This window comes from Xiphophorus couchianus, chromosome 23, assembly GCF_001444195.1.
Source record: "Xiphophorus couchianus chromosome 23, X_couchianus-1.0, whole genome shotgun sequence".
Classification (NCBI taxonomy): Eukaryota; Metazoa; Chordata; class Actinopteri; order Cyprinodontiformes; family Poeciliidae; genus Xiphophorus; species Xiphophorus couchianus.
Window position 1 is genome coordinate 11,370,862 of NC_040250.1, and position 26,333 is coordinate 11,397,194.

The following is a 26,333-nucleotide window of genomic DNA, read 5'->3' on the forward strand; positions in this document are numbered from 1 at the left end:
GTAGGTTAACCAGACTAAGTAACCAGATCATAAATAGAGGACATTCATTAAATATCTGCTCTTTCACCATCACACAGGGATCTTGTTTTAAAGGGGACCTTTCAAGTAAAATCCACTTTTTGCATGTTTTTATACTTCCATTCGGGTCTAAACAGATTCTATTAACAGGCCAAACGCTTAAACAACACCCAGATGTTTTTTGGCAACAAGTTAATGTTTTTTGGTGTCTGAAAAATGAGCCGTTTCAAAAACCTCTCTATTGTTAAGTCACAATCGCTGAGTACTGCGCCATTACCCCATAACTTAAGCAGAGCTGCAGAATGTTTGGCCAGACTTTTCTTGACTTGATGGAACAAAAGCTTCAGAAATCTTCACACCAAGCCATAGGACTTGGAAACTTTTGGACAAATGGTCTTGGCTATATAGTTTTGGATTGGTGAATTTTTTTTGTTGTATTGTCCATCCTTGCTATTCAAGGGTGATGACACCTTGTTGCTATGGAAACCGTTTACCTCATTATGGACATAGTCTCCTCAGTGTCTGTCTACAACTGATAGGAGTGCCTGCCTGCCTCAGTCCTTGTCTTAATGTTCCCTCTTTGAGGTACCAAACTGCCTTAGTTACAATGTAGACTCGTACATGATACATTTTAAATCATCACAGATCACAGATATAACAATCATACTCACTTAATATTGATTCATTTGCAAGTCTGGTCCAACAAATAAGAAAACACAGTTTGATTTAATGATGATTATACTGCGAGTTTGCCTCTGTAGCAGGTAAACAACACTACAAGAGAAAACGCTGTAAGTGCATATTCTAACATTACTCAATCACTCAGAGGTCCAATACTTTGTGCCTTGATTATGTGATTTCCCATAACATATGTGGAAACAAGGATTGATCTCACCCAATATCGACAGGGGTTTTATCTGATGATCAAAAGGATGATTGCTGCAATTAATGTCTTTTTCCTTTAACAGAAGATACAACAGCCATGTCTCTTACTGAACTGGATGAGGATCAACCATGCAATATGGTAAAATAATTTTAAATTTTCTATGAGCAAAACTCGCAAAGAGTGCACATGTCACCTATTGGCATGTGCAATAGGTGACATGTGCACTGTCACCTATTGCACATGCTTAATACAAAACAACAATAGTTTTGTATTAAGCTAAAAGAAGACAAAAAACACCACTTTGGACAGGAATAATTGCAAACAAAGCATAAATGAAAGAGATAATTGGTAATGTGGGCAATGTGAGATACTTGATTGCACAAAAATCCTGAAAAAATGCAAATGAATTACAACCCATTTTATTTTGTTCAACACAGGGTGTTTTTTGGATATTAGTTTTGTATAAAAGTTTTATGTAAAGAAAACAAGCTGTGTCTATTTAACACAGTGCGTTAAATAGACACTTGGGCATTTTTAAAATAATTGAAGACAAAATATTTTGTATACAAGGCTAAACTCTGATGTCTCACCTATTTTAGCAGGATGATGCGGAGGATGGGTTGAACTATGTGGCGCTAAATTTCTCCTCACGAAAACCTATAAGATGGAAGAGTAAGAGGGAGACATCAAACGACTCCACATATTCAAACATTAAGCTGTCCATGAAAGGCAGCATCCATCAAAGGGATAACATAAAATGAACATATGTACAAAAATGTGACTTCTGTGTTGCTTACAATAATTGTAAATATTGATTTAGAGGGCTGATCACATATTTGGTGCAATGTCGTTGTGTACTAGCATTTTGTACTGCCTTAGCATAGAACGCTTTTTTCAGACTTTTAGAACAGAAATGTGTTTATATGTTGTCGTATGTTTTACCGTATTTATTTTATGCTTGTTTGATGAAGAAGGAAGAAACTTGACTTGGGGAATAAAAATAGGGACCATGTTCAGCTAATTTGGTAATCCATTAACCTTTTTGTGTGCATGTGTTTTTATACGTATGTATCTACTTTTAAAGATAGAAGAAAAAAGAAACGGAACATTTAATTTTACTGCAGTTTCTTATTTTGTGTACTGCTAGGATCTTGTAACAGTTATTTGATGAAAAAAAACAAAAACAGATTTGTCTTATTTTAAACAGCAGAATTTAATTAAAGAAAAAAAGACACATCTAAATTGCTGTTTTAAGGTATTGTGTTGTATCTTATTCCCAATTTCGTTTTGTAGTCATACCTGAGTTTATATGTCTGATTTTCTGGTAACATTGGGTCTTTGTTATCCTGTCCTTTCTCCATGAATATTTTCCTATTGTATTTTGCTACGTTTTGATGATAAACCTAGTAAACATGAACATATTTACAAGTTGGGGATAAAAAGCAACATCTGCCCCTTGTAAGTTGTATTGCAGCAGTGCACAGTGTTTTGTAATAAATCTGTACAAATAACCATGTCACCAGCACAGATCGTTTTAAATTAAATTTTCCGCTTTATCTTTTGTGTAAAACATTAACCAAGCATGTGGAACATCTTGTTTTTGTCAGATACTGCGATCTATGCAAAGTGGAGCGTGTAATATTGTCATGACTTAAAGAATCTAAAGCAAAAACATAGAAGACTTGATTTTTATCACGTTTGAGCAGACTCAAGATACAGTGAGTCTGTTTCAACAACCTGTCAACTGCTCAGGTGACCTCTTTTTTTGCACCATTTTCCTCTCAGGCCATATTTTGATTTCTGAAAAAGTCCTGAAACACTTAAATGAAACAATAAACATCGCTATTGGCTGATGTTAGCCATTTTTGGGCTGAAATGAACAACTTGTGTTTATTTCCATGTCAATGCGATATGTTTGTATTTTTAATGTCGTATTTCATACATCATTCAAGTCAGTTTAAGTCAATTTTCTGGTCACCTGAAAAGCGATGAAAACGCAGACATCTTCATCAACGACAGTCCTCCGGCTGCCCGGGGCAGGATGTGAAAACTGGTCTGGGGAAAAGAGCAAGTTTGGTCACTCTGTTATAGAGACACATGTCTATTAATGGCATTTACAATTTAAATGCCATTAATAGATTAAAAATAAACAAATATTGTATCTTAATGTTAAAACAAAGTTTCATTCTTTGTTTTAAAACAAGAAAATATTGCTCATCCTTAACAATTGCAAAGAAATGCAAACATTTGCATGATTTATATGTTTTTGTTTAAAATAATTAAAAGCCTATAAAGGTAGGCAGTTATTGTTTCACAAAATCACAAAACATGAAACCAAGTTTTAAACTCCTCCTTATGGTCATGTGTGAAAAGTTTCACTTTTATTGCAGATTATATGAAAATGGGTCATTGTTTTACATATTTGTGGGATGCGCACTCTTTATTTTAGCCAATCAGAGTGATTTCCATCTCTTCAATGTTGACAACCCAAATCTTCTAACTTGGTTGAAAGTTATCAGTTGTGCAAGACAAAGGCGAAATAATGACCATGGTTGGAGGACTGGCTGCTTTAATTGTTCTAACCACAATGAGTGAGTTTAAAGAAGATAATTACTTTAATGTGTCAAATTTTTGTTGAGTTTTATACTATTTTAGAGTACGTTTTACTGTTGTTCTGTGTTTTAATATGGCTGTAATTTCTTTTTTTTTTTTAGGTCTGATTCAAACCATACAGATTCCTGACAAAATCCCTCTGACTGAAGCTGAACTCAGTCAAACTGTGAATCTGACGTGTAAAGTACTTGGGTTTGACAATGGATTGTTTTTCTGGTATAAGATAAATCATGGACTTATGGTCCAAACAGTTGCTGGAGGCAGTTTTAATAAAGTGAAGCTGGAGCAACACTTTCTGAACTCAAGATTCGAAAGTAAAAAAGTTGAAGACACGTATTGTCTCATCATCAAAAATGTAAGCAAAGAGGATGAAGCAACATATTTTTGTCAAGCAGGAGCAGCATACAAAATGACATTTGTTAATGGCACAAACTTGGTTGTGAATGGTAAGATATTTTCATTTTGTGTGAAGACATCTTCATATCCTCATACAAAGATATGATATGTTTTCATTATGTCTAATAAAAACAAGTTGTTAATTAACCTTTGATTGATTTTTATTTGCCTTTTCAAACTCAGATTCTCAAAATAAGAAGTCTTACAATGTGATTCAAACTTCAGATGTGAAGTCAGTTTTGCCTGGAACTGAAGTGACTCTGCATTGTTCACTTCTATCAGAGAAAAAGAAAAAAGAAAGCACAGACCAGTGCGCAGATAAACATGATGTGTTCTGGTTCAGAGCAGAATCAAAATCAAATCCAGGATTCATCTATGCTGATAAAAAACGCTGCAGTACACAAGCAGGAAGCAGCTGTGAATACCGTCTGACTAAAACTATACGAAACTCCTTGGACGCTGGGACTTACTACTGTGCTGTGGTCACTTGTGGGGAGATCCTGTTTGGAGAAGGAATCAAAGTGGAGACAAGCAAGCTTTTAGGTACATCTTTATCTTTTTGTCATCTTTGCAATTAATTTACACATGCCTAACAAGTTTAGAAGTAAGTGACTAATGAATTGATTTGTAGTTACTGTGATTGTGAGCCACACAGACCATATGAAAAAATGCCACAGCATATGATTTATTAAATCCCTATAGTGGCTTTAGGAAAGTCACTAAAACAGTATTACATGTGTTACATTACATGTAATGTCTATGTTTTTATTTTTAGGAGAAGAATTGTTCCTGTATGCTATTGTACTGCTTGGAGGACTTTTGGCTTGTTCTGTACTTGTGAACATCACTTTGATGTCCCAAAGAAGAAAGCCAAAACGACATTGTGAAAATCGCATAGGTAGGTTTGTTGTGTGTATATAATATTTTCTCTAAATTGTTTGTTTAATTGCACATGTGTTAAGCTATATACACTGGGATCAGATTTAAGAAGATATTGGGCACCTCACTCAAAGAAATGACTAATTGGATGAACTCAGTTAAATCTTGGGAATGTTTCTACAATTGAAATAAACAAAGTCCATTCAACATATTTTTTCTATGGAAATCACCAGAGCTCCAGGCTATTGCCCTGGTAAGCCATCCTAAAAGTCTCAGCTTAGCGTTCCAGTCATCTTCAAGTTCATTGCATGTAAAGGTTTATTTCTACTTCACAAAGAGAGATTGATGAGCTTTGATTTCTCACGTAAGGTAAAAGGCAAATATAAGAATAGCAGAACACCTAATTGTCTTTTCACCACTTATGAAATAACAGATCTGATGGTAAAAAGATTACTGCAACTAATGTATTATTCCTTTAACAGAGGATACAACAGTCACAAATCTTACTGAACTGGATGAGGATCAACCATACAATGTGGTAAAAACATTTTTTTTTCTATGTGCAAAAATAACAGAATCCACATGACGTTAATGGCAGCTAGCACAGACAAACAGATTGGCAGAAACAGCTCAGTCAATAATTTTCTCTTCTTGAAAGAAAGAGATATTGCTACATACAGAAGCAGTTGGCATATCTTCTATGAAAAGAAAACATAAGACCATTGCAAAAATTGTATAAATGAAGAAGGAAAAAATGGTAGTGTGGACAAAACGATACTCGATTGCATAGAATTCCTGATAAAGATGCAAATGAATTAAAATCTGTTTTATTATGTTCAACACATGGTGTTTTTTTCTACATTAGTTTTGTATATAAATGTGATATATGCTGAAATGCTGACACTGATGAAAATACAGCATTCACAGCAGCAGCTTATCACTTGAAACAAAAATCATTTCTGTTTCAGTAAACTGACTATATAAAAACATGGGTATCTTTGGAATAATTAAAAACAGATTTTATCTATTAGAAAACCTATATATTTTCTATAACAAACTGAACAATAATGTCTAACCAATTTTAGGAGGATGATGCGGAGGATGGGTTGAACTATGTGGCACTAAATTTCTCTTCACGAAAATCTGCAAGAAGGAAGAGTAAGAGGGAGACATCGGACAACTGCACATATTCAAACATTAAACTGTCCATGAAAGGCAGCATCCATCAAAGGGATAATACAAAATGAACATATGAACAGAAGCATTTTACTTTTTTATATTTACATTTTTTGGAAATATTCATTTTGAGGGCAAATCAAAGATGTATCGCAATTTTGTATATTATTGTTGTCGGACACCTTAGTATAGAAAGCTTTTTCCAGGCTTTTAAAATGTACATGTTAATATGTTGTTATATGTTTTGACATATTTGTTTTAAGCTTGCTTGACAGAGAATAAAGAAATTTGATGTGACATATTAGAGTCATGATAATGTGTTAATATGGAAGTCCATTAGCCTATTAGTGAACATATAAATAGAAAGCACATTTTTTAAAATATAGTTTCTTGTTCTGTGTGCTGCTAAAATGTTGTAACAGTTGTTTGATGAAAATATTAAAAAAACAGTGTTGTCTTATTTTACAGTTAAATTTTATTAAAGCAAAAAAGCTGTAAAACAGTTTTTGGTTGCTCTATGTGTATACAGTGCTGCTTGAAAGTTTGTGAACCACCCGAACATGGTCATTATTTTCTAAAGAAAAATTATAATAATCATGTGAAATGAACATCCAAATCTCAAATTGTAAAGCAAACCTTCCAAATAAGGGAAACAAAGAAAAAAATATACATGTTTTCATTATTTATTCAACAAAAGTATTTTATCTGTCAAAAAACTGAAAATCTGCCAAGTGCAAAAGTATGTGAACTCTTTCAGTTAGTACCTTGTGGCTCCTCCTTTTGCAGTCATTACTTCAACTAAACGTCTTCTATAACCACAAACGAGTGTCTCACATCTGCTTTATGGGATTTTTGTCCACTCCTCCTTGCAGAACTCTGCCAGTTGAGTGAGGTTAGGGGGACATCTGGCATGTACTGCCCGTTTCACAACAGTGGTTTGGTTGGTTTCCTCTCCCATTTAACCTGTGCACCTCAAAACTTTTCCCAAGGCTGTCTCATTTGATTGGTCTGCTTAGTTGATTGCTTGAGAACTCACATGTGTTTCACCTGAGTCTTTTACCGGATTGTCTTTACCAGTGCAGCTGTGGTTCATTTACTTTTGCAGATGCTCTGATTCCATGTTTCATTTAGTCTGCTTGCAATTCATACATTTCCCTCAAAACAAGCAAATGGAATCGATGAACATAAACCTGACATTTCATATACAAAAACTGGTAATGAGAAAATAAGAAAATCATGGTTAAAAATAAGAAAAATCTAAACTACTCAACTAGTTCACAAACTTTCAAGCAGCACTGTACATGTAAATGTAGTTTATTGTATATTTTTCAGATTTCTTTGTATAATCATATCTCAATGTACATCTGTTTTTGTCTGGCAATGTTGGGTCTTTCTTCCTCCTGTGTCTTCTCAATTCTGGTGCGTATTTGTGTGGTGTGTATTCATTATTTTACTATGGTTTAATAACATTTTTCCCAAATATCATATGCACTGAAGGAAAAAGAGAGGACAATTGTGAGAAAAGCCCTAATGCCCAGAGGAAATGTAATTTTCTTTTCCCCGGGAACATCAGCCCCTCTGACCTTGAGAATTACTACTGCGTTGTCGCCACATGTGGAGAAATTCTATTCGGAAATGAAATCAGAAAAGAAGAAGGTAGTATATACAGTACGTAACATGCAAAATTTGTAAACAGAGACATAAATATTTTCAAAATGCACACCCTTATTTTTTCTATCTTATTCAGGTCAAAGTTACAACATTCAGATCCTGCTGATCATAATAATCTGTTTGGGAATTTCTGTGATTGTAAATAGAATTTTGATTTGCAACCAGATATTTGCGTGTAAAATATTTAAAGGTGTTATTTACAAAATTAGATCCATTTATTCTCCTTATGTCTTTAAAAATATACCAGAAAGTGAAAATTTTGATTCATGTAATGCATTTAAATAGAAGCTGTGTGAGATGCTAGAAATGATAAGAAATGTAACATGGCACAACACATGTTGCTGTTTGTTCAGTGTGTGCAGAAAATCCCTCAGAAGAACAAGAAGATGAAACTGTAAGTAGCAATTGTAAATCAAATCAGTGTTATTTTCTTTTAAATTTCAATTTTTATAGCCTAGTGTTCAATATAATTGTACATGAAATTTTTTTTTTTCTGAACAGCCTGATGAAGGACAGGATCTGAACTATTCTACGTTACATTTCTCTGGAGCAAAAACATCGAGAGACGAAGAAGAACAAGAGGAAGACTGAAATTGTATATTCACAAAACGATCAGTTTGAATGGATGTCAAGTTGTGCAATCGTGTTGTGAGGAATCCTTTTGTTTTACCCCTCCAGGGGGTCTTTTGTGGGATCTAATGTCCCCTATATGAAAGTAGGCTGACAGGAAAAGGGGAAAGACATGAGGCAAATATTGCCAGGTCAGGGAATCGAACCCGCGACAGCCGCGTCGAGGACTCAAGGCCTCCAAACATGGGTCAGGCTATTCCCTACGCCACCACGGCAAGCCCGAGCAATCCTTTTCTAATACAAAAATACAGTGTTGTGGGAAATTATAGGCTATATTGTGTAGTCAGTTTTTTTTTTGTTGAGGAGAGAGGGAAGTCACATATAATACAAATCTGTTGTTCACAGAAGTCATGCAATCCTTCCAGTTCATTCCACCAGTATTACAATTGACAATTCAGGCTATGCCTGGTTATCAGATTTATTTTTCCCTGTGTAAGTTATAGTATATAGGCTACACAATTTCATTTATCCAAATTTTTCCCTTACTTAATATTAGCAGGCTCAAAATGACTTAAACTATGCTTCAGGTTATAAGTGGTGTTGAAAATTTAACATAGATGTTTTGGTGGCTTTTTTGTCTGAAACCTTTTCAGAAATGAGATTGGAATTAAGTATATTTGTTATCTTATTAGATATACTTAAACAGCAGTTTGTAAACACAAATAACAAATCAGTAAATCATATGGTAGCAACCTGAATACCTATAAATAGTGAGAATGAAGTTCAATCTAAGCATCAGATTGAGGAAGTAAGTAAATTTAAGGAACTTTGAATGGTTGTTGATGCCAGATGGTCTGGTATGACTATCTAGTTACTGCTAATAAACTGGAATTTTCTCACACAAGAATCTCTTAGATTACAGAGAACAGTCCAAAAAAAAAGGAACAAATCCAGCAAGCAGTAGTTGTGCAAATGAAAATAGTTTTTTCATGGGGTTTTTATACATACTTTTCAACTTTATAACTTCTATTAACTTGAATTTTTATTTGATTTAAGCATGACAGGGAATGTGTACTTGTGTAATGAGGAATTGGTGTGCATAATAGGTACACATCTGCTTTTTCTCAGGAGAAAACACATAAAAAACATGATTTAGCTAAGTATGAAAGAAAAAATTATTAAAAGTATTTCAGGGGGATACAACATTCAAAATCACAATATATTTGAGATATTGGGGCATTATCAGAGAACCATCAAATGTTTTTTATAAATTTCAGCACGGTCGCAAGAAATATGTTAGGAATAAAATCAACAAACAAGAAGAAAAAGGGAAAAAAAATCCAAATATTTGAAATAAATCAAACCTGAAACAAACCATATTCCTCCAGTGCTGTTACATACCAGTTGTGAATCAATTAATTATTCATAAAGACAAATGACTAAACATGAAATCTGACTACTTAAAGGGTTTTCTCTGAAAGGTTGGAGAAGGAACATTGGGGTTTTCTTTAAATTCTAAATATTTAACCTTAACATTTGGTCTCTTTCCCTCTGATTGACAGGTAAATGCAAAGTTTATGAAAATAACTTACATTTTTGGAAAAGTAATTAAGAATTTACAGCCTTCACAGACTGACAGTTTTTGCTGCCCAACTATAGTTGGAGACGTAATGATGACACATCTTGATTTTATTCTGTGGTGTGGTTTGGCAGCTGTAAGAAAAGGGCTGAGTCCTTCGACCTCAGATGTTGAACTTCCTGCTCCTCTACACTCCACGGCTCAACACTCATTGGTGTACAGTATCTCCAGAGTGGCTGTTTCCAGCTTAATATAGGCATTGGAGACTGTACTGTTCATCTAAACCGATTAAAGAATTATTCAGTGAATAAAACAACAAAACTAAATTTTAGCTAAGTTCACCTGAGCTGTTTCTCTGGCTCTCTTTGCCATCTCCAGCACCACTGGCCATTCTTCTCTTTAACCGCTTCTACTCTTTTATCAAAGCCATTTATTTACCGGTTCACAGGGAGAATGTCCCAGAAATAAATGACAAGAACCAGCTTGAAGCAAAATTGAAAACGCAGCGTAAACTGAAATATTCTCAACACGGGGAGAATAACTTACAAACTCTTGAGAGTTTTAATCTTAACAGACAAAATATTACTTGATGGCATTTTAAGACTTAATAAAAGATTACTGGTTCAATCTAATCTTATCTGAAGACTAGTGAAATGTTGACATTTTTGCAAGTATAAGTATGTTTACAGTATGTTCATGGCCTGCATTTATCTGCTTATTATCTCTATAAGAACAAAAAATCTGACAGAATCTTCTGGTTTGGTTTTATTAAGCCCTCTTCTAATTTTATGTGGATTTTAAGAAATTTTGCCACTTTGTTAGTCTGACCCTTCAGTCACAGAGTTGTTGCTTTTTCCATCTTCAGCATTCTGAATTTGAGTCAACATTACTTTCGCTAAGGCCATACTTTGAACACTTTTGCAGGATAACGTGAGTGAGGCAGGAAATACAGTGATTCGTCGTCATCGGTGTGAAATTGCCCCACTTCCTTTAGTCTTTTAAGCATCACAGGAGTGTAAAGAGTTGTGTCAAGATGCTTCTGTTTTGGGTCACAATACATGTTCTTCTTCATCAAGGAAGTAAGTATAATTTTTCTCTAAATATGAAACATAATTTATCATTTTGTATCTGGCATGTCAACTGCGTATGCAGCTTTTTATGGATTGTTATACTGGTGCTGTTACTGGGTGTAGATTTTTTTGCAGTCAAATATTCACTTTCTTTCTCTACAATCTTTCTGACTTTCTTGATGGATTGATAATGTTAGCAGCTCTTGTTAGGAGGTCAAAATCAATCTCCATATTTATGATCTAAAACTTGCCACTGATGTATTTATGTTCTTTAAATAAAACAGGATGTTCAAGAAAATATCAACACATAAATCAAAACAGGATTCTATATTTTATATGCTAAATTCAGAATCTGAAGGTGTTTAACCTACAACATAAACTATTAAATAAAACACTGAAATAATTCTGACAATAAAAATTGCCAAACTTTAAAAAAATTTTTTTTTAGAGTTTTTTATTAGCTTTTTGTGAGGAGGGAGGATCATTTTTACATAATGTGTTGCTTGGTCCAGACCTAAAACATTAAAGCCTTGATTCAGTAAACGTGTGAATACAGTATGTAATTGAACTGGTGCTCAATAATAAATGCCAAAAGGTAAACTTAAAAAAAATATATATGAAAAATAATACCAGATATTTTAGTGGCAGGCAAACCCATCTATTCTTTACAGAAAACATTTTGCATTGAACATCAGCTCCATTGTGGCAGGAAGTGCTTATTGATTCTAAGAAAGCCAATCAGATGCCTTTGAAAGAGTTGATTACGAAACATCTCTCTTTCACTTAAATGTCAAAAGACAGTGTGAATATGACGATTTTTATGGGCAGCGCTTCTTTTCCTTCATAAAGGATGTAAGTGCTGCATGATCTGAAATTTAAAATTTTCTGTAATAAAAATTTAGGCATTTACTTTTTATTATGATTTTGCTTCTTTGGTTTTTCTTATGCTAAACTTTATTCTCATTGATTTTGTCTTTAAATGCAGATACCTCGGCTCCTGTTGTCACTGTTCAACTGGGTCAACCTGTGACTTTGACATGTGTTTTTACCAAGACCACTGGGAGCCTCGGTTGGGTTCACTGGTACAAGCAAACTGCAGGAGATACTCTAAAATTAATTGTAATGACACGTCCCAATACAAATCCCGATTATGGACCAGGATTTAAATCTGGAAATTTCAACACAACATATTCCAACAAAATGAGCAACTTGACGATTCGGAAGACCTCCAAAGAAGATGAAGGAATGTATCACTGTGGTCTTATGGACTGGCTTGGTTCTTCTTGGAATGGGTCTTATTTATTATTAACAGGTATTTTGTGTAATTCAATATATATACAAAACAGAATTACAGTAATTGTACAAAGTAAAATTGCTGTAATTTCACTTTACAAAGTAATATTTACTTTGTAAAATTACTGTAATTTTAATAAAAATAAACATAATTTGTATTTCAAACAAATTTCGCAATACTTTGTCATGAAGATATCTGTTAGTAAAGATCTCCATCTTATCTACCCAAAAGATCTCACTTTAATAAAAATATTACCACGTCCATAATCTTAAAGCAAACATATATTTTTAGGTAAAATACAATAGTTGTAAAATGTTTTTGCAAAAGCTTCATTAAAGGACAAATATAGACTCAACAATTGTTTTTCAATATTATTAATAACACTGCACCTGTATCTTCTTCTGATTTAATACCAATATCTTTATTTAATTAGGAAACAGTGAAACAACATCAAGCTACCGTGTTGTTCAGCAGCCAGCTGTTTTGGATCTACATTATAAAACCTCTGAGACTCTGCAGTGTTCACTTGTCTCTCAGACTGAGACAGAGACTTGTGCAGGAGATCCCAGTGTGTTCTGGTTCAGAACCGGATCAGACAAGAACTCTCCTGATGTCATCTACAGTGATGGAAAAATGCCTGAAAATTGTGAGAAGACGTCAAACACTCAGAAGAAATGCAGATATAATTTCTCTAAGAACATCAACTCCTCTGATGTTGGGACTTATTACTGTGCCGTGGCCACATGCAAAGAGATATTTCTTGGAAATGGAACCAGAATCGAAAGCGGTATGAATTGTTTTGCATAATGCTCCTAAACAGCATATATTATTGACATCATCTCTTTATTGGAGACCATGACATGTGTCTTTATCTCTTTGTTTTGTAGCTCATTCATCCTGTTATGAAGTTATGTTGCTGCTGGTGATCACAGGAATCTGCTTGACCATTTGTGTGATTGTGATTATTGTTTTAATCTGTTGCCGAACTCAAAGAACACCATGCAAAAATTTAGAGGTAAGTATTGATCAAATTAACAGAAATCTAACAATTAGAATATTTTCATAATTCATGTTGCTTTTTGAACTATGTGTTTAGAAAACTCCTCATCAAAAGCACAGCACAATGACATCAATCTACCAGATGATATGGTGAGTAAACACACCTAATTGTCTACTAACTTTGTAAAATTGAAATATAAAAATAACTTGATATAACAAAATGACTAAAATTTATATTTTGATTAAAATCTTATATTTCCCCACAGACAGATGGAGATCATGTGACCTATGCTGCCTTGCATTTCTCCACAGAGACGACAAAAAAGAGAGAAAGGAAGACTGAAGAAGGTGTATATTCAAATGTCAGAGAATTTATTTAAATATAATCATGTTCAATAAATTATAATGTAGTTTCCAAAGAAACATGATGTCAGATTAAAAGTCCCTTCTGAGAAACAAGTACCATATTTCCGTATTAAAAATATTCTTATTTATCTGATGTAGTGTTCTAATATTAAATGTTTTGTTTTAATTAGTTGTATATCACAAAACATCATAACTAACAGAAATAAGCCTTTTTATAGGTAGTCTCTATGGCTAGTTGACATTTCAGTAATATTCTAAAGTATTAAAAGGTTCTATAATCTATAATCTAGACTCACATAGAGCACTGATATTGTTATATATGTATTTATACAACTCATTACATTTTAAGAAATGCTACAATTAAAAACATGTGAAAATACAACATTGTCTTAATTTTATTCTAACATTTTAGATCAACAAACCTCCTGCTACAAGCTAACACATATTTTTCCCAGCACCTGTATTCTTTATTCTATTGAAGCAAACAGTGACAAAAATGGAAAATTTTGATAACTAAACACCAAAGGGAACTTACAGGAGATTACAAGGAGAGCAAGACATGAAGCACACACAGCATAATGAAGTAAGCAGCAATAAACAATGAAAATCAGGTGAGCTTAATTAGGAGAATGAGCTGAATTAGACACTAAATACACAAGTGTTTACGCTACACAGCAAAATGTAAAAGACGAGAGAATAATTAATATACACAAGTGATGCGCAGTCATGAGTACAAATACAATCAGCACTAACAATCATGATAATAATAATAATAATAATAATAATAACTGTAAATCAATTTGTCTACTTGTCTTTCTCTCTGGGGCTGATTCACTACGGTGCCTTATTGAACTGTCTGGGCCACCGTAGTTCACACATTTTGTATCAAAATATGTTTATCACTTGGACATAGACCCTATCTCTTCCCTGAATTGTACAACAACTGGACAACCAAGTATTAGAAATGTACATTTTATTCACTATTGTTTAATTTGTCCAATTTCTTTTGAGCTCCTGAAATGAGGGGATCGTGTTTAAAAATGCTTTAGTCCCTCACATTTTTATGCAATCTTTTTGTTCAACCCACTGAACAAAGTATTTGAAGCTTAGTTAGATGAGTAAAAGGGAAAGGAATTTTATTGTTCGGGGCCACTCTGTGATTGTTCCCTTAAGGACTCACTGCAGTGGTCCAGAGTTCAAATGTTTACTCATTCAAGCGTCATGGTTACAAGATTTACTGCTGTAATGGTCTTATAAATGTTGGATGAAAGGGAACATACTTCTGCACAGACTCTTGCAGGCACACAAAATGAGTATTGGTATGAGTATTTTAAGTGTTTTAAAAATGTTCTAAATATTAAAAATAAAATAACTTTAAAGTCGCTGTTGGGTGGACACAATAATACAAGCGATAACAAATGATTGTCCTCAAGTAGCACAAAAACATATTGAATCTAAAATGGGTCATTTTTGGCACATTTATGGAAGAAGGCAGGGTCCTCAAGCATCGAAAGGTAGAGCTGATGTTTTGACTCCCTCTTCTAATTTTCTGAAGTCTATGCTAATTCTAAGAAATCTTTGTTAATCTTTGGTCACAGAGTCACTGCTTTTTCCCCCCAGTGTTCTGAATTTAAGTTCACAGCTCTCTTTGTAGGTCACAGACTTTGCACACTTTTTCATGAAAAAGTGGGTGAGGCATCAGTGGTAAATTACCCATCTTCCTGTCTTTTAAGCATCACAGAGTGTAATGACTTGTGTCAAGATGCTTCTGTTTTGGGTGACACTATGTTTTCTCTGCCAAGGAAGTAAGTATAATTTTCTCTAAATATGAAACAAATTATTATTTTGAATCTTGCGTGCCAACTGTACATACAGATTTGCATGTACAGCTGGCATGGTGATCACCAGTCGCATTGGTGGTCTTACTGAATGGCGATTTCTCAAAGTCAGAATTTGCAAGTGACTGTTGTGGGGCAAAGGTGGTAATAGTGGTAAGAATTTGTCCTGTAGCCGGCGGGTTGCCAGTTCAAGCCCCTGCTATGTTTTGCCTGCTGGTGATTTCTTGGTCATGCTGGTGGATGGCATAGTCACTTCTGTCAGACTGCCAAAGAGCAGCCCTGGCTATAATCCAGTAGCTTACTACCATCAGTGCTCGAATGGGTGAATGTAATCTGAAGCGCTTTGGGATCTTTTCCCCTTGCTAAGCGTTACATAAGTACCAGCCATTTATTTTTACTCTCTTAAACCCTGTTAAAAACTATAAAATGTAAGATTTCCTTTATAACATCAGTAGCTCATGTTCCGAAAAGAAATTTATTCTCCATAGTGATGATATACAACCTTGGCATTAAATAAGAAAATGAAGAAAATGCTTAAACAAATATGAGATTATATACTTTGTCTGCTGACTGTATAGTCTTATGGTTATTTGCCTTTTAACAGAATGTGCAACACTGACATAATTCTGACAATACAAATTACCAAAACTACGTTTAGAGTTGTCTATGAGCAGTCATTTAGATGGGAGGACAATTTATAGGTTGATTATCTCAGAGCTGAGTGGCTTTAGGCACCAATCACTCACTCATTGAAACTTTTATTCTGCAAATTTGTGAATAGTGAACTGGTGCTAAATAATATCAAAAAACTATACTTCAGAAAAAAACATGAATAGTCATATTTTAGTGAAAGGCCAACACGTCTGTCCTATATGAAATAGAATCAAACACCAGCTTCATTGTGGCAGTAAGTGCTCTGTGATGGTCATTTTCAAGTTAGTTTCCTGAACCATAGTCTTTTTACTATTTGTTAAAAAGTAAAAAGGCTGATTAAGAAGGATTTTACCAGAAAATGAGAAATGTACTGAATTGGTTCCATTTCCTTTTGGGTGTCTGGGTGCAGTTACTGTATGTCTGGAAAACAAGAGGTAAATTATCCAATGCAGGTTGATCGAAATACTGATTTTGTTACTGTGGCTTGAAGCTGAGAAGTGAGTGGGAGAGTAGATTGTGTCTGGTGTGAGATGAGAGCAAATATTTGTAGTTCAAAGGTGAGTATGGATGTTCAGAGTGTACTTGAAGGATTCAGAGAAGGTGAGTGATTGATGATGGAGAGTGGGCAGGCAGGTGAGGAGCTGAGGACATCAGAGCCTCACCTGCCTGAGGTGAGACTCAGGCAGGTGAGGCTCACCACCTGTCTGAGCTGCAGGAGCTGCAGGAAACACTCAAGGAGATTCCATTCAAACAAACAGATCGGCAGATTAGACCGGGCCCTAGAGCACAGGGAAGTGTCTTTAGCAATAGGACGTAAGGATAGACTTTTACTAGGAAATCATCTGGGGAAAAAATACAAGTAATGCAGATAGAACTAGAGACTACTAGAATGGTTACTCATACAGCAGAAGTTCTACAGATCTTTAAATCCAGAAGAAGCTCATGGAATACATCTGCACACAGCTGCACACCAGAATGAGCGATCTTGTTTCTAATAAAGCCAATCTGATGCCTTCGAAAGTGCAGATTACAAAACATCTCCCTTTGACTTAAATAACAAATCTCTCAACAAAGGCTGTGAATCTGACCCTTATGGGCCAGACTGTGCATTAAGGATGTAAGTGGAGCATGAACTGAAATTTAATGTCTTCTGTAACATCCATTTAGGTGTTATAAACTTTTATTATATGATTTTTATCTATTGGTATTACTTATTCTAAACTTTATTCTCATTACTTTTGTCTTTAAATGCAGATACCTCGGCTCCTGTTGTCACTGTTCAACTGGGTCAACCTGTGACTTTGACATGTGTTTTTACCAAGACCACTGGGAGCCTCGGTTGGGTTCACTGGTACAAGCAAACTGCAGGAGATACTCTAAAATTAATTGTAATGACACATCCCAATACAAATCCTGATTATGGACCAGGATTTACATCTGGAAATTTCAACACAACATATTCCAACAAAATGAGCAACTTGACGATTTGGAAGACCTCCAAAGAAGATGAAGGAATGTATCACTGTGGTCTTATGGACTGGCTTGGTTCTTCTTGGAATGGGTCTTATTTATTATTAACAGGTATTTTGTGTAATTCAATATATATACAAAACAGAATTACAGTAATTGTACAAAGTAAAATTGCTGTAATTTCACTTTACAAAGTAATATTTACTTTGTAAAATTACTGTAATTTTAATAAAAATAAACATAATTTGTATTTCAAACAAATTTCGCAATACTTTGTCATGAAGATATCTGTTAGTAAAGATCTCCATCTTATCTACCCAAAAGATCTCACTTTAATAAAAATATTACCACGTCCATAATCTTAAAGCAAACATATTTTTTTAGGTAAAATACAATAGTTGTAAAATGTTTTTCCAAAAGCTTGAACAAAGGACAAATATAAACTCAACAATTGTTTTTCAATATTATTAATAACACTGCACCTGTTTCTTCTTCTGATTTAATACCAATATCTTTATTTATTTAGGAAACAGTGAAACAACATCAAGCTACCGTGTTGTTCAGCAGCCAGCTGTTTTGGATCTACATTATAAAACCTCTGAGACTCTGCAGTGTTCACTTGTCTCTCAGACTGAGACAGAGACTTGTGCAGGAGATCCCAGTGTGTTCTGGTTCAGAACCGGATCAGACAAGAACTCTCCTGATGTCATCTACAGTGATGGAAAAATGCCTGAAAATTGTGAGAAGACGTCAAACACTCAGAAGAAATACAGATATAATTTCTCTAAGAACATCAACTCCTCTGATGTTGGGACTTATTACTGTGCCGTGGCCACATGCAAAGAGATATTTCTTGGAAATGGAACCAGAATCGAAAGTGGTATGAATTGTTTTGCATAGTGCTCCTAAACAGCATATATTATTGACATCATCTCTTTATTGGAGACCATGACATGTGTCTTTATCTCTTTGCTTTGTAGCTCATTCATCCTGTTATGAAGTTATGTTGCTGCTGGTGATCACAGGAATCTGCTTGACCATTTGTGTGATTGTGATTATTGTTTTAATCTGTTGCCGAACTCAAAGAACACCATGCAAAAATTTAGAGGTAAGTATTAATCAAACAAATAGGAAGTTTATTTCAAAAGAGAAAAAAATGAAGATAATTTCAGAATGCATATTACTTTTTATACCATGTGTCTAGAAAGCACAACACAATGACATGGACCAACCAGATGATATTATGAGTAAACACATCTAATTGTCTACATAGTTTGTGAATTCAAAATGAAAAAAAAAACAAAAAAACACAACTGGATACAACAAAATGTATATTTTGATTTAAATATTATGCTTCCTCTCAGACAGAAGATGGAGATCATGTGACCTATGCTGCCTTGCATTTCTTCACAGAGACGACAAAAAAGAGAGAGCTGAAGACTGAAGAAAGTGTATATTCAAATGTCAGAGAACTGACTTAAATATAATCATGTTCAATAAGGTTGGATATGGCGTCCAATGAAACTTGATGTCAGATTAAAAGTTCCTTCTGAGAAGCAAGTATTAAACATGCTTTTCATTAAAACTGTATGTCTGTATTAAAAATATTTTATTTATCTGATAATCTTAAATGTTTTTTATTAGTTGTATGTCAGAAAGCATTATAACTAACAGAAATATTCTAACAGGGAAGAAAATTAGCAAAGTCTTAATAACTAATTACCAAAGGGAACTTACAGGAGGATTATAGGAAAAGCTGGACATAGCGCACCGACTGCATAATGGTAGCAGTAGCAATAAGCAATGAGAGACAGACTATATACTGAGGAAAGGTGGAAATTTTGACATTGGATCCAGTCTTCAGTGTGCTCAAAGAACTGTTATCAAGAAGTGAGCTTAGAGATCCTGGCGTTTTGTAAGGATTCAGAGGGGACAAAACTTTGAGGATGAAATTTGTTGAAGACATCAAAGCTGTAGGTGTCACCCTAGTGAAGCTGATAAAGAACAGCTGTGAAGGTAGCCCAGTGCTCTCTAGCACAGATACTCTCTGGGATAGATGGATCCAATGATGGAATAAAAGCACCCAACACGTCAGAATCCTGACAAATAACTAAATTTATGGATTACACATATGCTGTTATACAGGCTGGAGTGAGGCTGAAAGTGCCATGCTGCACTGATAGGGGGCAGTGCTGATGCTGAGCCCCATAGGCACAATGGGCAACAGGTGCCTTTCATGTACGCATTAAAAAACTAAAAATAGTTGGATGACTCTCCTTCTTGGTGATCTTCACTAAAATGTTTAAAATATGAAGCCAAACAATGATGATTTTTTGTGATGGAGATGTTTAAGTGCTCGGGCTTCATATAAATACAGGTAAGTTCATACACAATTTTCAATTTTAATCATAACAAAGAGATCTAAGCCAAAATAAAAGAAAAAAAATACATTTTATATTAAATATTATTTTATTGCTCTTGTGTTTAATATTGTTTAAGAGTATGCAACTGACTCATTCATAATTAAATGTTAAAACAACAAAATGTTTCAATAAAGGTCAAAACACAAAGCCTTTATTTTGGATTTAGTGTATCCAATTCCAGAGAAGTCAGTGCCTCACCAGTTATGAACCTCACTGTACGTCACTTAGAAACACAAAACACAAGAAATAGCACAAGGAATAACACAAAGGAATAAACTAGATCAGAAAGACAATGATGACAATAATGAACAACAGGGAATGAACTGAGTATGACAATTAATCACAAACATAAAGAAAAATCATCAAAACACCAACACAAAAAAGCAGAGACATAGGACTGAAGAAATAGGATCCATGAATGACTGAACCTATAGACATTTAATGACATTGTATAAAAAGGCACAAGCACCCGGCACACTTCAAGGATAAGCAGATAATGGATGAATGGATAGACATCAGGGCATAGAGTCGGCCATTTCAAAGCACTGACTTTGAAGTTCTTAAATTGCATCTTTCACTTTAAGCAGATGTGGAAGCCTTTGTATTGTAACAGCTCTAAAATTCACATTTTTGCTGCAAAAATGGCCCATATTTTAAAATAAAAGGTAGTAGTACTGCCTCTATCAAGCCCATACCCGTCAAGTTTGCCGTTTTTTGCGGGAAACTACCGTATTTTACCTCCCTCTCCCGCCGTGCTTCTATATTAGTATTTTCCTGTAAATATCCCGTATTGTGCCCCCACTCCCACACGTTACTTGAGTCACCTCTGCTCTCATGTTAGCTTCTCTCCCTCCCTGCGTTGACGATAGTCTAATACCCTCTTCTACGTTACTCGTCCTCACCCCCTTTTATGTTAGTATCTTATGTTAGTATTGGTAGCACACCATGTGCAGAGGCTGTAGTCCTCAATGCAGACGTCCTGGGTTCAGTTCCTGGTCTCGGCTCTCTAATGGAGGAGTGGTTCAAGCTACGAATATTTCAGAAGAGGCCTCCTACTCCGATGAAGAGACGAGTCTGTGATCGAAATCCCTCTGCACCAAGAGAGCCAGGAACAAACAACTAATCTCCAAACAGTCGCTCAAATTTTTCTAACAATGTACAAAACGCGAACATTCAGGTACTGGATACCATCTTGGATTTTCTGACTTCTCCACAGACACACACAACCACATCTGTCTGTCTACGTAAATGTTATGCATATGTGTATGTATTTTTTTTCTCGTTTGGTGCTTGAATCATACTATCATTGTTTTGTTTGTGTTCACATTATCAGACAGATGATGAATCTTAGATTAGAGAGCTTGAGGATCATATTAGAGAGTTGGAAGAAACAATTGTAAAGAAGGACAAAGAAATCAAGAAACTGCGAAGGGCGAACTTTCTACTACAAGGCAATAACTTCTTATGTCTGACATACTTCTTATATTGTGATTCAGGATTATCTGATGCTGTATATAAAGGTGTGAAATCCAGCAATCCAGGCTGTGCATCAGTCATCTGGCTCTTCTTCCAGCCACCAGTTACAAAAGTTGCAGGATTCAAGTATGTTTTTATTGTCAGATAAAGATAATTGTCAAATAAAGCAGATCATAGATATCCAGTGTAGTATCATCTGATAATTTATCCCACAAGAAATTTAGATGCGTTTCCATTATTTTATGTCCAGTACTGTAAACAGGAAGTGTGTGCTTGAATACACTACCCTAAAATAACAGTGAATAAATAGTGTCTGAAAACATCTTTTCAAAACATTTATTTTTCAGTCCAGCAAAGCCCTGATACATGTCCTGTGAGTTGAGATTTCTTAATTTTTACATGTTATGTTGAAATAACAGATGTTTGGTATAATTGCCTGACTTTTATTTTAATTACCCAGGAGGGCACTTTGGAAACTTCTGTTAACACCACCAAGTGTAATTGTAGTGGGTTTTTCAAAGAACATTGCTTTACTGTGGCAGGAAGTGCACTTTGATTGTATATGCCGTCATAGCCAATCACATGCATTTGACTGTGGATCTCCACACCTCCCCCTGTTATTTAAGAATCAAGGGTCTCAATGACGGCAGTGTCAGCATGTTTCTGTTATGGGCTTCACTGTTTCTTCTTCACCAAGGGCGTAAGTAACATTTCATCAGTTAAGTAACTGAATGATAAGCAACTGATGGCAATTAAATATTTTTGCTGTTTTCCTTATTGTTTTCATTAAATGATACAGATTCTTTGGTCCCAGTGGTCACGGTTCAACTTGGTGATCCTGTGACTTTGTCTTGTGCTTTTTTGGAGAAATTTCAAAGCACCTCATGGCTTCACTGGTACAAACAGAGTGCAGGAGATACTCTGAAATTCATTGTGTTGCAGCAGAAAAGCATAAAGCCCAATTATCAAGAAAATGCGTCTACCTCAAGAATAGCGGCAACAAACGATGATAAATTCAGCAATCTAACGATTATGAAGACAGTTCTACAAGATGAAGGAATGTATCACTGTGCTCACATGGACTGGACTGCATCTACTTGGACTGGGACTTATTTATCAGTAAAAGGTAAAGAACTGATTTTATATTTTCTCCGTCTGAATGTGTCTCTTTCTCTCCAAAAAACACGGCTCCACTTGGACTGGAGAATTAAGTTAAACTAGAAAGAAATACATTAGACATTGATCTACGTCTCTGATAAATACAATTTGTGAGCTTTAGTCATAAATGATTGACTATTTTTAATACGCAATGAGATTGATTGCTCATGGGAAACTTAGTTTTTAGATTAATCTCTTTTTTGGCATCTCTGCTCTCAAAATAAGTACTCTTGATACTTTGGGTATCTATGGATTTATTCTTTTTCTATATTCCACTGATGTCTCTTACCATTGGCTGAGGCATCAAACAATGGTCAACCAATACAATACACCCTTAAATAATATTATATTTATTGTTTAAATGTTTAAACACCAAATCTAGCACGGACAAATATTTTCTTTACAGTAAAGATTATTGCTTTTCAAAATGAACAGACATCCACAATAACATTAGGAGTTTGTTGAAAAACTCCTAATGTTATTATATTAGGGATATTATAGGGATTTATGCTGAATAAGATGGAAAACAGCATCTCTGACCAGGATTAATTGATGAAGAAAATTTGTGGTCAAGTGAACTAGCAAGATCAAAAAATGTTAAAACAATTGGCCTTTTGTCACTAAAACCCACATCCAAACACAAGAAACTGCAGACAAATACAACTGATAAACTACATGAGCCTCAGTAAAAGTGACCAGAATTTGGTTTGTTTTAAATTATTTGTGAGATATTTTAAAAATATAACAAAAAGGCAAATGATATTTTCTTCTTTATTTCTTGCTTTTTGTTCTACAAAAAAGATGACATTACATTTTTTTAGATTAGCAAAATTGACATAATCAATAAAAAAGCCTGAAAATATGTAAATAAACATCAATAAAACATTTTTCAGGTTAAACTGAGACAGATGACTTCCTATTTTTGACATCAAGAATCAAATTATTTTTATCCTAAATAAAAATAGTACAACTCTTGTTTACAGTTTAATATACATTTTAATTTCTTCATAGCAAACTCCAGGACATCGAGCTACACTGTTCTTCAGAACCCAGATTCTGATCCTGCCCGTCCAACAGACTCAGAGACTCTTCAGTGTTCAGTCGTCTCTCAGTCTGAGGACAAAGCCTGTTCAGGAGAACTCAGTGTGTTCTGGTTCAGAACCGGATCAGGACAGTCCTATCCAGAAATCATCCATTCTACTGACAAAGGACTTCGTGACTGTGAGAACACAGCGACATCGAACACTCAAAAGAAATGTAGTTACAGCTTTTCTAAGAACTTCAGCTCTTCTGACAAGGGAACATTTTACTGCGCTGTGGCAACATGTGGAGAGATATTATTTGGAAAAGGAATTAAAACAGCAGGTAAGAGTTTTTGTACTTCAAATACTTACTTATGCAAATATTATTACATCTTTGAATATATTTCTTTTTCACCTTGTTTTGCAGATCAGTCAGCAATTCCTAAAGTTAATGTGCTGATGATCATAATAATCTGCTTAGTCATCTCTATGACTGTAAATATCGGTTTTATCTGCCACCACACTCGAAGATCATGGTGTGGAAACGTTAAATGTAAGTTGTATCTTTTGTCTTGTGTATTTGAAACAAATAAAGATCTAAATAATCTACTATGAAGTAAAACTGAACTTTCGAGCAAACCATTGAGAACTGTTTTTCAACAGCAAAACAGAATGAGAATCAACTGGATAATATTGTAAGTGACCTATATAAAATTGTGTTTAAAAGTCTTAAAAAATATACCTGAATGTCACATGGAACAAAAATTTAATGCAATATTTTCTTTCTGCTCAGACGGTAAATGGACAGGACCTGAACTACGCTGCCTTACAATTTGACGAAAGGAAAACATCAAGAGGAAACATAAAACGGCATCTGAAAACTGAAGACAGTGTGTATTCAGGGGTTAAATGTGATTTAATTATTAAGTAGCACAGTGTTTATATGAACAAATATTAATTATTAAGTAGCACAGTGTTTATATGAACAAATGTAGATTCAAATTAATCCAATGTTAGTAATTAAGACATTATAATTGTGGTCCTGTATTGTCTTAATATTTGAAACAAGCTCAAACTGCCCTGATGTGGAATAAAGTTTCTCATAACTTTTTTATGTAAATATATCTGTTTCTGCTCTAATTACAATTTTTCCAAAAGAAAATACAAAATTTAAAATATTATTATTGAAATGTAATTGGAACTTGTCAATAAACTACCTTTTTTGAACTTTTTTTAAAGGCCACTTGTCAGTCTACTCAAATATAAAGTTATTGCTCTTTTGACTTTTCAAAATAAAATTTATACCTCTTTAAGCACAGTTAAAACCTCAATATCAACCAGCTAGCTTGATGGTTAATTTCAAATGGGTTTAAATGTGGATTTACAAAATGGTTATTAAAAATATTTTTAAAACTTCTCCTTAGAGCAAGAATAAAACCCATCTACACAGCCTATTTCCATAGAGTACAATACACAGATAAACACAGGCGTTACGTTTATTTGTATATAGCACATCTCAGCAACAATGCTGCTCAAAGTGCCTCACACCATAAAAAAACATGAAGAAATCAGAAATAAGGCAGAAAAACAGACAATTTTGTAATAAAAAAACAAAGAGTTCTCATGGTGACACTGTCAAGATGTGATCATGTGTACAAATATTCTTGTGTGCACATTGTGGATGAAGTCAACATTAGCATACACCAGGGGTGCTTAAGGTCAGTCCTTGGGAGCTACTGTACTGCAACAGACCAGAATGAAATGGTTGAATTCCCTCACCAGATGCATTGAACAGGCCTGGTAACGAGCCATTCATTGGATACAGGTGTGCTGGAGCAGGGACGCATCTGAAAGGAGGACAGCAATCAAGGTCAGCACCTGCCAGTATGTGGCGGTAATGCTACTTAAAGTTTGTTGCCAACTGCCAATAAACTTAAGAAGAAGAAGAAGAAGAAGGTCAGCACCTGTTGTACACACTCTGAGAAGGATCCTAAACAAAACCAGACTGCGCAGAAGAAAAAAATCAGTCCTATCCTCTAGATCAGGCGTGTCAAACTCCAGTCCTCAAGCGCTGCTGTCCTGCAACTTTTAGATGTGCCTCTGCTGCACCACACCTGAATGGAATAATTAGGTCATTAGCAAGGCTGGGAGAACTGATCTACACAAGGAGGAGGTAATTAAGCCATTTCATTCCAGTGTTTTGTACCTGTGGCACATCTATAATCTGCAGGACATCGGCCCTTGAGGGCTGGAGTTTGACGCCTGTCCTAGATGTTGCATCCTTCCTCATTGACCAAGTGGAACGTTATGAGAGGCTATGTGGATATGAGTTTCACCACTTTTAAGCTGTTTAACAGTGAGAGGTATTGATTCGGATTTCTGAACTCTGCTCGATTCAGAAGAGCCCAATTCAATTCGATTGATATTCGATTCAGTTAAGGATATTACGCAGTCACAATTTTATTTGGATATGGATGACATTCTCTTAAGAACTAATGCTGCAAATAATAGGCACTAACTGTAAATTGGTGTATGAGTAAAAATATGTATATTTACATTTAAAATTTTATCCAACGCAATTACAGTAACAAGTAGTTTCTATTTAACCTATCCAAAATAAAAATGCAATAATTTAGATAAATTCAAACCACCAACACTTCACCTACACTACCATTTAAAACTCATTACGTGGCTCCTCGTTTGTAAAATGTATGGACAAACACAAATGGTTTTCCAGTGAGGTTGGGCAATGTGCAACATTTTCCCTGCTGATAT

At 34.8% G+C, this 26,333-nt stretch overlaps 3 protein-coding genes across 5 annotated transcripts; all 3 read left to right on the forward strand.

Moving 5' to 3' along the window:
- Positions 1-10,809: 10,809 nt before the first annotated feature.
- LOC114138756 (uncharacterized) lies at positions 10,810-18,777 on the forward strand. Of its 2 annotated transcripts, XM_028008159.1 has the most exons (6): positions 10,810-10,867; positions 11,844-12,170; positions 12,586-12,939; positions 13,040-13,167; positions 13,249-13,301; positions 13,418-13,544. In XM_028008159.1, coding segments are annotated over exons 1-6 (909 nt in total). In that variant the 5' UTR covers positions 10,810-10,821; the 3' UTR covers positions 13,419-13,544. The 2 variants fall into 2 exon arrangements, with proteins under 2 accessions (XP_027863960.1, XP_027863959.1); XM_028008158.1 differs by lacking the exons at positions 13,249-13,301; positions 13,418-13,544 and adding an exon at positions 18,588-18,777.
- LOC114138755 (uncharacterized) lies at positions 15,256-19,008 on the forward strand. 2 transcript variants are annotated; one of them, XM_028008155.1, is made up of 5 exons: positions 15,256-15,322; positions 17,264-17,590; positions 18,006-18,359; positions 18,460-18,587; positions 18,844-19,008. In XM_028008155.1, exons 1-5 carry the CDS (start codon positions 15,265-15,267, stop codon positions 18,958-18,960), a joined length of 984 nt encoding a protein of 327 aa, XP_027863956.1. In that variant the 5' UTR covers positions 15,256-15,264; the 3' UTR covers positions 18,961-19,008. The 2 variants fall into 2 exon arrangements, with proteins under 2 accessions (XP_027863956.1, XP_027863958.1); XM_028008157.1 differs by having other exon boundaries at positions 18,893-19,008.
- Positions 19,009-22,029: 3,021 nt separating this feature from the next.
- Positions 22,030-24,502, forward strand: LOC114138847 (uncharacterized). The gene is made up of 6 exons (XM_028008281.1): positions 22,030-22,078; positions 22,178-22,504; positions 23,548-23,901; positions 23,986-24,111; positions 24,222-24,253; positions 24,352-24,502. The coding sequence occupies exons 1-6, from the start codon at positions 22,036-22,038 to the stop codon at positions 24,487-24,489; spliced, it is 1,020 nt and encodes a 339-aa protein (XP_027864082.1). The 5' UTR covers positions 22,030-22,035; the 3' UTR covers positions 24,490-24,502.
- Positions 24,503-26,333: the final 1,831 nt, after the last annotated feature.

Coding starts and splice junctions, on each gene's coding strand:
- LOC114138756 (XM_028008158.1), top strand. CDS start 10,822: ATGCTTCTGTTTTGGGTCACAATACATGTTCTTCTTCATCAAGGAA. Junction 10,868..11,843: donor TGTTCTTCTTCATCAAGGAA/GTAAGTATAATT, acceptor CTTTAAATGCAG/ATACCTCGGCTCCTGTTGTC. Junction 12,940..13,039: donor TGGAACCAGAATCGAAAGCG/GTATGAATTGTT, acceptor TTTGTTTTGTAG/CTCATTCATCCTGTTATGAA.
- LOC114138847 (XM_028008281.1), top strand. CDS start 22,036: ATGTTTCTGTTATGGGCTTCACTGTTTCTTCTTCACCAAGGGC. Junction 22,505..23,547: donor GACTTATTTATCAGTAAAAG/GTAAAGAACTGA, acceptor ATTTCTTCATAG/CAAACTCCAGGACATCGAGC. Junction 24,112..24,221: donor ATGGTGTGGAAACGTTAAAT/GTAAGTTGTATC, acceptor GTTTTTCAACAG/CAAAACAGAATGAGAATCAA.
- LOC114138755 (XM_028008155.1), top strand. CDS start 15,265: ATGACTTGTGTCAAGATGCTTCTGTTTTGGGTGACACTATGTTTTCTC. Junction 17,591..18,005: donor GTCTTATTTATTATTAACAG/GTATTTTGTGTA, acceptor TTATTTATTTAG/GAAACAGTGAAACAACATCA. Junction 18,588..18,843: donor CACCATGCAAAAATTTAGAG/GTAAGTATTAAT, acceptor GCTTCCTCTCAG/ACAGAAGATGGAGATCATGT.